Source organism: Puntigrus tetrazona, chromosome 19, assembly GCF_018831695.1.
Source record: "Puntigrus tetrazona isolate hp1 chromosome 19, ASM1883169v1, whole genome shotgun sequence".
Classification (NCBI taxonomy): Eukaryota; Metazoa; Chordata; class Actinopteri; order Cypriniformes; family Cyprinidae; genus Puntigrus; species Puntigrus tetrazona.
Genome location: NC_056717.1, coordinates 9,098,156 through 9,111,763, shown reverse-complemented (window position 1 = coordinate 9,111,763; position 13,608 = coordinate 9,098,156). Strand labels below are relative to the sequence as shown.

Below are 13,608 nucleotides of genomic sequence, written 5' to 3'. Positions count from 1 at the left end.
TTTCAATCTCATTATGAATTAAATATTTTTTCTCAAATGCCCTTTTATGTGTAAAATATCTCTGAAGTATATATACACCAGGGTAATTATGAACACAGAAGTTATTCAGCCATGTCTTTCCGTTTCACAGAAATATAAATAAGAGGGAAAACAAAGGCCAAATTCCCTTAATCATTCATCAGAAAAAGCAAATTATGTATTTCTGATGTGAAGCAGAAGATAATTAAGCTTCACAAATTAGAAAGTGGCTTTAAGAAAAGAGCTAGAGCAGTGAAAATTCCCATTTCCACCATCAAGGCAATAATTTACGAATTTCCAATCAACGGAAATGTTACAAATCTGCCTGGAGAAGGACATGTGTCTGTCGACCTAATGCACAGTGAGAAGGAGAGCCTGAGTTGCCAAAGACTCTCCAAGGACCACAGCTGGAGAATTGTAGAAAATAGTTGACCTAGGGGGTCAGAAAAAACGTATACACCACCAAATTGTCAAACATGTTGTTTGAGAGGGTTTAAAAAAAAACATTCTCCACGCTTATCCAAAAACAAACTCCAGCATATTCAGTTACTTCGAATGGGACTGACTTCTAGATGAAACCAAAACGTTAGCTTTTTAGCAGCAAATACTCAACATTCTCCAAACGAACACAGGGATCAAAAATACCTTGTGTACAATGACATATACTGCTGTATTACTGATGTTGTGGGCCTGTATTTCTACTGGAGGTCCTGGGCTTCTTGTTTAGACACATGGCAGCTTTGATTCTCAAACACCAATTCACCAATTCAATAACTGACTGACTCTAGTAGAAATCTTGTAATGTTTGGATCAATAATCCAGACACAAACCTCAAAAACAACACAACGATGGGTCACTGAGCACAAAGCCAACCTTCCCGTCCTTAGACCTGAACCCTGTAGATCATGAATGAGGTGAACTGAAGAGGAGAAACACCAACAAGCTGGAAATCTAAATGGTCTGGACTAATGCTGCATGAATGGTTTCTGATCTGGTGTCAGGCGTTCTCTAAACTCACAAGCGCTCAAAATTAACAGAGCTGTTAAACTGGCAAATGCAGGTTTCGGAAAGCATTACGATAGCACCTCAACCCCTGTCTTATAAAACAGAACGAGAAGATGCACAGTTTACAGATCTTCATATTTCTGTCCTGTGTCGTAGAGTGTAGCCCCCTCTCTGTGTTAGACGTGGTACTGCATCACTGCCAAGCACACAAACGTATTAAATGCATCAGATCGAAATATCTACTATTTTTTTTTCCTTCTAGAAAATGACTTTTCTGAAAACTGAAATGATTGCTATTATTAGTTATTTAATCCTTTTAATGAGTATAACATAATTCAAAACTGCTACTGATATTCATCATGAGTTTACAGAACAGTACAGTCTGTAGTGCGCTATACTTGTCTGAAAACGTACAGTAAATATCTTGGGATGTACTTCTGCCATTTACACCGATTTGTGAGACTGTAGTATGACGCATTTTGTTTTAGACTAAATAACAAAGCATTGCAGTCACAAATTGAGTTTTGATCAGGACCAGAATGGTTTTGGTCTTTGGATCATACACAATAAACATTCATCTCAAACAAAGCGTATTAATTTGGGGAAGGGAGGAAGTCCAGTTCAAGAGATAGCAAGCGGCTCTAATAAAGTCTGAGGGAGGATGGTCAGCAGACTATAATAATATTGTCTCCTGGATATAATCTAGATTGTCTTTGCAGGCCAGAGTTGCTGGATGGATTATCCTTTTACGTCTGTGTGAGCTGGCACACTCATATCAGCCTTAATGAGACACAGCAACAGGATGTGCACCAGGCTGGTGATCACTGTGAATACTGTTAAGATGGGTTTCTCTGTTGGCCAGGTCTCCTAAGCACCATCCGTTTCTCATTCAGACAATAAAAAGGAGAAATAAGTGACCTGACCCTCCAGGAAAGAGACATGTCAGACGACCAAGAACTGGTCAGAAATGGTCAAACCCAGGGCACTTTTCATTATAACCTGTTACTGTATATGTATAGTCATTTTTATTAGACAGGATGAAATGTTTTAGAATAAAACAAAACAAATAATACCAAGACAGAGTAATGTGTTAGTTGTTAAGGCACTTATTATAACTAGATTATTACTATAATATAACTATAGAAAGTTATTGCATTCTATTTGTGTATGTAAGTGTTTTTTATAAGACAGGATCTGCTTTAGAGTGAAACAAAAAACTGTTTTGTTAAAACATTTGTTAATGTAATTGTAAAATCAAGTAATAAATTCTTCATTTTAAGAAAAAGCATTGGCTTGAGTGTAATGTTTTATCTGCATGTTGTATAGTAAAATATATGGAGGAAGACTTTGTTTAGTCTAAGTCATGATTAATGTTTTTGTGCTTCAAACCTCTATCTGAAACCTCGGATTGGTTGTAGGAGTAGGACTGCACACTGCATTAAATGATATAGTATTATTATAACAACGATTTATTAGTGGGCCGCTCTTTAAAACTCGGTGCAAGCAACTCATTACCGATGCATTGTAAATATCCCCATTGCTGTATGAAAAAAAAAACGAAAACATATAAATCCGTACAGAATAGCAGTCCCGAGAAATCTGACAAATGTAAACAAACTTGACAAAAAGTGAACGCAAATTTCCTATTTCACAACTACTCCCCAATATTTCCTCGCGGCGACTTTCAAAATGTTTTTACACGCCGTTAAAGACAGTAAACGAGTGGAAGCGTCTTCTGGCATTCACTTCCTGCATCCACATGGGACTGTCGCTGCGGGTGAGAGGTCAATTGTTGACTTCCATATATCCAGTAATATTATGCTGCGGCATCCCAGGACAATGTGACCCTCCTCGGATCACCTTCATTAGCTAGTTGAAGCGCCTCGGAGTGCAAGTGAGCGCACGGGAGGGCCGGGATACAACCCAGGGTGTGCACCGACCGCGCTCCAGCCGCACCATCTCCAACTCCGGCAGCAGTTTGACGGTAGCGCGGGGAGGTAAGGCGGATAACTGCGCGTAGGGCATATAGCTTTTCATGCTAGCGGCAATACAGTTACTCTAGCGCTCCGTGCATCAAAGCTGTGCTACTATGAAGGCATCTCACGCCCGCGGTCATAACAAGTGACATGCAGCGGCGAGACGTTAATCTGCTTTTTAAAAAAACTAAAGCAGTGACTTTTTGTTGCGCTGCGTGACTTTCCGCGTCGTCTCCAAAAAGTAAAAGCCGTCCCCAAGTCGCTGGGTTCAGCTGCAAGTGTGAAAACAAAGGCGAAGATAAAGCATTCTTGCATGCAGTTGCACAGCAGCGCGTGCCCGCTGGGGCTAGCAGTTAGCGCGAGCCTGACAAAATAAAGTCATGATTACAGACGCGCGTTAGCTGTTATTCGAGGCGGTTATTAAGGCAGACCGTAGCCGAGTTGTTTGTATCGTTACTCTAGCGTGACTAAGTGCTGACTGGCTGGTAGTAGTTATTGTGATGTTTTGACAGCCCCCCCTTGTCCCCTGCGGGTGACTCCTCGACCATGCGACAGTGGTGCCTTCCTGCTGTGGCTCCACGCGCCGAACCGCTCCCAACGGGCCGGTTATCACCTCAGATCTCAGGTAGGACAACAAATGTGCGAGCGTGTTGTATGAAGTTACCTCATACTACTAGATTTGCATTTCCCGAAGGAATGGCAGCGTTTGCAAAATAACTGGTTTGGGAAGTGAAGGAACAGAAAATATAAAAAATGATGAGTGCAATGTGAAATGTAAGTCAGTTCAATAATAATAATAATACTATTACAGCCGTCATTATTAGCTGTCCCTCGTTCCAAATATGTGAATTTATTTATTCCGTGGGACATAAAAAGATGCATTTTTGAAGAATGTCATGCTCACTTTTACCAAACTAGCCAGCCTCGAGATATCAGGCTTTAAAACGAGGGGAAAAGTACCATTAAAGTATAATCAAATGGGTGCATAAGACTTTTGTGATGTATCCCAAGTTACGGAACGGCTTTCACAAGTTCGTTTCACATTTTTCTGTATGTTGTTCCAAAGCATGAGGAACGGGCAGAATTTTTCTCATGTGGCTTAAAAAAAAGTTTTAACCGGCTATGAGGTGAAGCACAACATTGTTAAGCTTCAAAGCAAATCTGAATCAAAACCAAAGGCACAGGATTGTTTACTGTAATGGGAAAAAATAAATGCAATGCCTTGAAGCATCCCAAATGGCATTAAAAAAACAATACAGAAACATAAAACTAGTAATATAAAGATGCTTATGTTTATGCTTATGTTGGTTATGTTTATATGTACATACATAAACACAAGCAATATATCTCATGCTTATTTTAACTGATTCTGTGAATATTATGTGGTTGTTTTAACACGATTTTCATGCCATACTCTGCTTAGTAGAGGTTTCTCTGCAGAAGCACGGGTAAACTAGGTTTTAGGTATTCTGCCCGTTGACAGTAACTCAATTAGTAACCTTTAGCTCATAGCTCATGTCTGTCTTTAACGGCTTAGAAATGTATAATTAAAAATCAATTCTCCGTTTGGAAAAAAATGGATAGACTTTAACTTCCGCAGAACGGAGTCTGCTATTTCTGCTCTTCTTTGTGGTGACGCTAGTGATGCAGAAGTGACACGCTTCTCACACAAAGGAGTGAATGTTAACATAATTATCAACACGACGTACTTTGCTTTATTTCTCGCCCCGCAGATGTCAGGATGGAGTGTTGCGACGTGGAGCCGCGCTACACCATCGAACAGATCGACCTGCTCCAGCGTTTGAGGCTGTCAGGGATGACCAAACCTCAGATCATTCAAGCCCTCGAGTCTTTAGAGAGGCTCGATCCGGACCATCGTACCCCGTGCTGCAACAATCACTCGGCCCCACCCAGCGCCCCTACCTCCGCAGCCCCTGCTGCTCCCTCCTCCTCCTCCTCTTCCTCCTCCTCTCTTACCTCAGCCACCACGCAAACCCCTGTTATGGATGCTGCATTGTCGCCTAGCAACAGCTATGATGCCTCGCCCCCTCCCATGTACCCACCCAGCGGAGTTCAGAGGTCGTTTAGTTACGACTTGGCAGAAGAGGACTGGGATCTGGAGGAGAAGGTGGAGGAATACATGAGGTATCTTTTATGAGCTACTTCTGTGGGCTTCTCTTCTCAGGTCTACTGAGAGGTAGAGATTAATATAACGGCTGATAATGACAGTGAATGTCCCTAAGCAACAGTGTAATTTTCAGAGAACAAGAGCCCTTTCTGAATCAGGTCGGGTGGACATTTGGTTCAAATGCATACTTTTCGTAGCTTTTTCTCTTACTTTTACTCTTACTCTGGTGGATTGCACATAAAACAGACAATTGCAAACTTTTTTTTTTGGAACACAAGCTTTATGAAATGTTCCCCTGAAGACGTAAAATAAGTGCTATATTTATTATTATATTGATTAATACGTGTATTAGTATTATTATCAAATACACTCAAATGCACTCGTTTCCTGAACAGAAATCTGAACAGTAAATTAAATAAATTCCACCCTGCGCATTGGAAGTCACGTGACTCTTGTGCTGTGAGACAGGACGGAAGCAAACTTCCTTGATTATTATTTCAGAATGAGAGTATAGTTCATAGTCGTATCAGCCTGGAAAATCGCAAACCTTGCGTTTTCTGCCGGTCTTCGTACACACTGTAACTACAAAAGAGTTGAGTTTTAAATAGGAAAAAGATTGAAACTCCTTGGCCCTTTTTGAATGCGATGCTACCGGTCTAATTGGATTCAATGACCTATGCTAAGCTATCACCAGAGATCAGCTGAATAGATTCCAAAACGGTAAAACTCACCTTGTTAACTCTGGGGAAGTTGGAGAATGAGCCTATTTCCAAAAAAGCGGAGTGTTCCTTTAATAAATACCACCTTTAAATAGTTATCTCTACTCTAACTGCTGTGAGTTTTACTTATCAAACACTCAGTGTTTATAAAGTTAGCTTTAAGATAATTTTTTATAGGTTGTAGTATAAGTTAATGTTTAAAAAGATGGAAGATGCAAATATGGAATTTAACTTAATAAAAAACACAAAGACAGCAACAGCATTCAGGCAAACTCTTTCTTGTAATGGTTTAATGGGTAGTCTTTACTGAAACTCGTTAAACTTCCTACAAGGAGAGAAAGATTGCAGAAAGACTAAAAACGTAAAACTAGGACAGCTAGCTTCTGGTTATGATCGCTACTGAGTTCATTGTCAAGCTATCTAACTGCAAATTTAGCATAAATGCCTATTACCTAAAAAACATTAACTATAACTTGTTTCATAAAATACAACCACTGGTTTTCTGAAAAGTAAACTAATGCGTAAAAATGCCTAAAACTGCTGTCATTTCCTCAATTTTTTTGAAACAATTACCATATTTGTGAAAATCTTGGATGTAATTCATGAATGATTTAAATCTGCAGTCTTATGCTGTAAAAATAAATGTATATGTCAAATTAATTATTGTTTCTTTCACAGTGTTACTTCTAAAACAAAATAAAAATGCTTGTTTTTGTTTATACTGTAGGAGGGACAGCAACCTTGTTAAAGAAGAAATAAAGGCTTTTCTCAATAACAGAAGGATCTCGCAGGCAATTGTGGGACAAGTCACAGGTACTCTGAATGCTTTCTGTCTCGCGGTGGAACAAAAGCGGGCAGAGGCGGTTTTCTTATCATGCAAACATCATGGGGTACTTAGGGTATTGTTTTTACATCTAAATCCATCAGACATATTTATTTACTGTAAATTCACTAAATTTCCTGTTGAACAGGAGAAATATATCAGTCATGTTTTTATTTCCCTACATGTCAGGAACGCTCCAAAATTTTGTCCATCAAGACTGTCAGAGAAAATCTAGGCCAGCCATAAATTTGATAAGTCAAACACTGACATGAAGGAACAGACGGCGAGCGAGAGAAACTGGCGCATGTGTGACAAGTGCTTCGAGAAATTCAGACAGATATTGTCTGCGCAACAAAATCACTGAAGTTTGTGGAAAGTTTAGTTTGCACTTACCCGATTTATTATTTATTCTTTACACAGCACTGGATCTCATTAAATACATTGGTTGCATGTCTGCTTGTAGTATAAACAGTTTTTGATTTTAAGGACGTTTAACTTTTCTAAGCATAGTGCAAGTGTGTGTCAAAAAAAAGATATTTGACATTTAAGTTTGTTGTAAGTCAATATTACATGCTGAACTATTATTATTTAACAATTTTATTTAAAGAGTATTTTAAAATGGTTGGACCTTATATATCATTGTAAAATCACCAATTTTATGAAGCAATCTTGTTATGGTATTACATACGACATTTTTTTTATTATGTTGTCATGTTTCTGTGTTGGTTTGCTGTATTTTTTATTTTTATTTTAATCAGTTTGAGTGAGATTAATTGGAATGCACAATGAAAAACCTTGATTTGAAAAATATTTTCATATACTATTAGTATTTTTTTTTATATTTCCATTTTTCTTTGTAGTTTTATTATTTTATGTTCTTTTGGTATTTTATATTTTTATATTACTATTTTTTTTTTAGTTTTACTTCAGTTTTATTTTTTATTTATTTTCTACTTAGCATTTTTAGCGCTAAAAGTCTCAGTTAGTTGCAAAGGCAACATTTAACCTTTTCCACGCAGCTTTCATCTAATGTTTCTATATTGTTTAATTTACATTACAATGTATTTTAATTACCAAAAATTTGATTTTAATAGTTTTAGTTACCAATAATAACCCTGGGATGGCATTTCCAGAATATCTGGTTGTTTTATCTCGGTGCGATCTACTTTTCCTGCCATTTCTTTCATTGGCCATTTCATGACTGTATGATATTCTGCAGGTATCAGTCAGAGCTACATCTCTCAGTGGCTTCTGCAGCAGGGTCTGGAGATGAGCGACTCCAAACGCAGGGCCTTCTATCGCTGGTACCTGCTGGAGCGCAACAGCCCAGGTGAGTTCTGGTTCCTCTGCAGGGATATGATTTGCCAAAAATAAGGCAGTGACCTGAATTTTGGGCTTGGGGCTGGCTTGAACAGGAATAGAGGTATATGTTTAGTTTTTATTTTTTGACTCCATTTGCTATTCTGCCATATCTTCCCTATATAGTTTGCATGGTCCTTGAGGGCTTTACATGAAATCAGAACTGTTTATTGGAAGGACATGCTATGCTGCCGCACTAAATCGAAATTCAATCAACTGGTGTCATTTCCCATCAATTATGCGCTTAGGTTAATGCTGTTCTTGGCACGTCCAAGAAGTGTAGGATGTGTGATTCGGAAATGAGCCTTAAACCCTTTTAGGCTGTAATAGCGCCAACACCTGCATCATCTCGCATTTATAATATAGAGAACGTGTTGATGCGTAAAGAGGCTAATTAAGTAATGTGAAGCCCTCCAGGACCACTTTTGCTCTCCATCTCCCAGGTTAGACTTTCTTCTTTAGCTCTCAGTCCTGATCCTGGGTTTGTCAAATGCTGGTTTTCATGTCCTCTCCGCACTGAGGATGCAATTAACACCTGACCCTACTAACAGAGCCCTGAGCATGACGCTTTTACATTCTCTACAGCGCTAGAGAATTGAGCATGGCTCCAAGTGCCTAATCACTTTGAATGTGTATTAACACTGTTATATACAATGAAATTTTCTCGAAGGATGTTCATTGAGCGCTCTGTTAATTTTTGTTAACGGACGTCACCATTACCAGCAAGTTTTCGGCCGTCAAAGTGACTCTAGTTAACACAGCTTTCTGATTGCCCAAATGGGTTAAAGGAATCAGATGGAGTGAAAACCAGCATGCTCAGGTCCCCAGGAGCAGGACTGACACTCCCTGGAATAGACAGAGAGAACTGCTGATGCACCTCCTCCCCTGGTACTCTGCTCACCAGTCCCAGTCAGGTAACGTCCATGCAGCAGGGAAACAGCTTGAAGGGTTACACCCCCTCTAAATGAAAATCTTGTTATCAATCACTTAAAGACTGTCCCTTTGACTGCCACACAATTACGACTGTCAAGGTCCAGAAAAATATGAAAGACATCGTCTGAATACTCCATTTGACATCAGTGGTTTAACCGTAATGTTATGAAGTGATAAGAATACTTTTTGGACGGAAATAAAGCTAAAATAATGATTTTATTCACCAATTCGGCAACGTAACGTCACCGCAGCACCACTTTAGAGAGCATCTGCATTTTGGGGTGGAGTAACCCTTTCAATTCAGTATGTATGGTTTGGGAAATTTATATTTGTTGCCTTCAAGTCTTCGAGTTCGCAATCTTAAAAAAAAAAAAAGGTCAGAAAGTTCTGATCGTATGCATTAGCGAAATTTCAGATCCTTCGGATGAGTTGCAATACACCATAAGTAAATTGTAATAAAATATTCTAATAAAAATTCTGAAATTAGAATTGACAATATTCTTGCACTAGTACGTTATTACTTTAACGCTGTTTTTGAAAAATGGGCAATTCAATAAAATTCATGAAGTTGATTAGCTCTAGAAAACCCATTAGTTTTTCTTTTACTGTTTTTTTGTGGGAATACACGTGCCTCACAACCAGTTATGACTGCCACTAGGGGGCGAAATGCGACAAACATCCTATACTAGTGGTAAATAAATCCTATAAAGTGGTTTTAGAATGGCCCTTTCAAGGGATTGTTCGTAGTAAATTACAATCTTATGGTCTTCTAAACCTGTATGACTGTATTTTTTTGCATGGAACACAAACGCAATGAAAGTGGATGGTAAACCGTCTCTTCAATATGTGTTTAACTACATGCGTGTTGAAATCATATTTGCTTGTTATTTTGGTTTGTGTGCATCTTAAGTTCTATTTTCATATGTTCACAACAGGTGCCACACTGTCTATGCGTTCACTGGTTAAGGAGGAGCCTGACTGGAGGCTGGCTGGAAGCCCCGCAGACAGGGCAGCAGTCGGGCCTTTTAGACTGCGCAGAGGTAGTCGCTTCACCTGGAGAAAGGAGTGCCAGTCAATCATGGAGAGGTAAATCACAGAGCATTACTGTCTTTGCCACTATTCATACAGTAATTGTTTTTCAGGGTGGCATCTGTAAAAGCACATTTGCCTGATTGAGATTGACTCTAAAATGCAGACATGCTGCAGTGAAATACAAGTCTCATTCTTTTTATCCCCAAGTAATACGTTTCTGTGCATATAGGAAATTGTTTTTGAGAGTAATAAGCACATATTACAATGGAATTCACTCCAATATGTGAGTCTTTAACAGTTTTTGTGGTTGAACCAACATAGGAATTGTTTTTTTAATCGCACAAACCCCATATTTTTGTAGTGAGGTATGGTGACAGTGTACTCATTAAACCGGAATATTTTCTTTGTCCACAAGCATTTTTTCACTTAATGTCATTAAGTCATCAACATTAAGTAGCCTGTTTAATTAATCTGCAGCATTAAAGTTTTCTAAGGCCTTTCCTGCTTCCTATTGGTTGAAGAATGATCATGATATCACTGTTTGTTCTCAGTTTCTTTATAGAGAATCAGTATCCTGATGAGGGCAAAAGAGAGGAAATTGCCAATGCTTGTAATGCTGTCATTCAAAAACCTGGTAAGTGATTGCAATCAGGATCTGAACTGCCGCAGGCCCAGACTAGTTGTAGCGTTGCCATCTCTGTTGCAGATGTCTCCCTGCCTCACCGGATCTATAAATGCTTGACGTATTGATCTAAATGATTCATTTCTTCAATAAATGTTGTTTCAGGATGCAAACTTTCAGAATTTGAACGAGTCACTGCACTCAAAGTGTACAACTGGTTTGCCAATCGGAGGAAGGAGATGAAGAGACGTGCCAACATAGGTGAGATGGCAGGAATGATGCTCTGACAGGTTGTCACTGATTGTGATGATCTATGTGTGATGCTCCCCACATTATGCCACGAAAACAGTTCTATTTTAAGAACTTGTCTGTCTGTGGGCCCTCATCAAGTAATGAACCCTGGCTATTAAAAGTCATAATTTATACGCTGCTGTTCAAAGGTTTGGTCTCTGTGTGATTTTTAGTAATAATACAGGCTCCTATGCCCAGCAAGTCTTATTTATTTGCTCGGAAATACAGTAAATGGTATTACAATGCTATTACTATAAAACAAAACTGTTTCTATTTGAAGTATTTTAAAATGTTAAATATTCCTGTGATGCCTGTGAAGCCATTACCCCCAGGATACTTGCTGCTCAAGAAGCATTTCTTATTATTTTCAGTGATCAAAACAGCTGCCTAATGTTTTTGTGGAAACTGTGATATAATATTTTGAACACTCGGTGTTGTCATCGATAACACACTTTCTGTCTCTTTTGCTCAGAGGCTGCCATACTGGAAAGCCATGGGATAGAGGTGCCCAGCCCCAGCTGCCACTCCAACAGCGAAGAGGTCGAGACTCAGGAGTTTGGAGATCAAGTCATGAGTCAGAGGTTCTCTGAGCAGGTTAGAGGTTGTTGTTGTTAATGCACTGCTTGGACTGCTTTTGTGGTCAAGTTTGCTCACTTGAACGCGATGCGTTTGTATCCAGGAGGAGCTCTCTCAAAGAAAAGACATTGAGCCCGAAGGCGCCATGCTACCTCCAGTGGAAGTGGTGTCTCCTCCAAGCCCGACCTCTCAGCTCATAGAGCGGAAATTGAAAGAATCGAAAAGGGAGGCTACTGATGATGATTAACCAATGAGCCAAGTCGTATTTTTGTTCCAAAGTGGCTTGACGTGGTTGCCCTCAGCCAAGCCTGACACTATAAAATCTCTGGTGCCTCTAGTGGTAGGGAGGTATGTATCTACAGTAATCACGCTTGTAGTAATGGCAATATTTACTCTAAACAGTATATCGTGCATTCCAAGACAGTCTTAACGCTTCCCGTGAGAGGGAAAGACGCGTAAGGTGCAAACTAGTAACTTTCTCATTCTGCTAAAGCTGTTTGCTTTCATTTCTCAGTGTTCTCATATACAACAGTTTCACCTGTTATTATTTCAAGCGAGCAGTCTAGAGAAACCTGCAGGACAGGTGATTAATTTGACAGAACGGGCGCACTGAACCCAGTTTGGAGTGTGAATTTTAAGAGCTTAACAGCCTCTTAATTGTCATATGCAATAGTTAAAGAATGAGATTGGATAGATACACCCCTAATAGATATGCCAACTCAGGTAGAACTAAACTTGGCAATTAAATGAGAAGTTTTCACCATCATAGAAATCAGTGTTTCTCACAATTATGGATCATTGGGTAGAAATGTGCCCTGTCTCAAGCATACAAGATTGTGTACATATCGTTTTTCACTTTTTTTTTTTCAGATGTGATCTGGAAGTAATATTCAGATTATCATGGCTCTGTTTTGTATACACAACGATTGTAAGCTCTTTGTATCCAGCTACTTAAGCTATACTGACCCTGACTAGTGTGAGGGGTCTAAAATGCTTAAAGTTTCCCCCTAAAGTATTATTTGCTATAAGCATCATTTACTTACCTCTTTAATAAGGTAATGCAGTATGTAAAACTACAAGTATAATATTAGCATTTAATGCAACAAGCTGCTTTTCAATGGATTGATATCCACGGTTTGATTTTTCTGTGTCTTAACGAAAGCCAAAGCTAGGCCAAGTTGTAAAAGAATGCTTTTTACATGAACCGTGTCAAATAGACTCGACGATTGCTTAAGGCACATCAACGTGTCTCATGAGAAGCGCTTTGAGCGTGCAAAGGCTATAAGCTGCACAGTATGATTATTCTGGCCTATCAGCTCTGTACACCAACAGGATTCAATGCTGCACGCTGTCAAGGCCACCTACTCTGTGCTTTTTCCTAACGATATCAAACAATAAAATGAATAAACAAATGTAATGTTGAGTTTGAATTCAATTTGTGTTTAGGAAGGATTGGAAGAAAGTTTTTACCCTTTAGGTGAGCCCAAGTTACATATTTAAAAATGTAACATCTCTTTGAGGTCAAAGCTGAATTCACACCTTTTTTGAGGCATGAGAAAATACATTTTGAACGCAGTTGTTCTGGTTAATATTTCTGTTCAAAAGAACAGCAATTATTTGAATGCTTCAAAATGGTAGTTACAAATGTTTGAAACAATCCTTTCTCTTCTACTGCACCCTACTTCAAAATGTAAGTAAAAATTTACTTTACTGACCACGATCCTATAATATAGAGGTTTTCAGCAAGTTTAAGATTTTCTATTAAGTAACAGAAGTTTAAGGCAATAGTTCTTTGTGAAATACTTAGAAGTTTGTTTAAAAAAATCTATAGTAATTATAATAGTGTTAATTGTTAAATTATGTGTTTCATCTTTTTAATCCAACTGAATGTAGTTTTGAGCATTTTTGGGTCCCCTAAAGTAAACTGAATGCAAATCAACATCATAAATAAAGCAATCTTTTGACAGAATTTCGTACATCATACTGGTTAGACAGACTTAGATATAGAAGCCATTCCTTTCATTAGAAGCCAGAATATATATATATATATATATATATATATATATATATATATATATATATATATATATATATATATATATATATATATTTTTTTTTTTTTTTTT

The 13,608-nt window shown here is 38.5% G+C and overlaps 1 protein-coding gene across 2 annotated transcripts; it reads left to right on the top strand.

The window, feature by feature from the left end:
• Positions 1-2,760: 2,760 nt before the first annotated feature.
• Positions 2,761-12,899, top strand: zgc:91944 (uncharacterized protein LOC436941 homolog). Of its 2 annotated transcripts, XM_043217174.1 has the most exons (11): positions 2,763-3,020; positions 3,512-3,624; positions 4,733-5,144; positions 6,574-6,659; positions 7,889-7,999; positions 8,817-8,942; positions 9,897-10,047; positions 10,545-10,627; positions 10,781-10,876; positions 11,379-11,500; positions 11,586-12,899. In XM_043217174.1, exons 2-11 carry the CDS (start codon positions 3,546-3,548, stop codon positions 11,727-11,729), a joined length of 1,410 nt encoding a protein of 469 aa, XP_043073109.1. In that variant the 5' UTR covers positions 2,763-3,020; positions 3,512-3,545; the 3' UTR covers positions 11,730-12,899. The 2 variants fall into 2 exon arrangements, with proteins under 2 accessions (XP_043073110.1, XP_043073109.1); XM_043217175.1 differs by lacking the exon at positions 8,817-8,942 and having other exon boundaries at positions 2,761-3,020.
• The last annotated feature ends 709 nt before the right edge of the window (positions 12,900-13,608 follow it).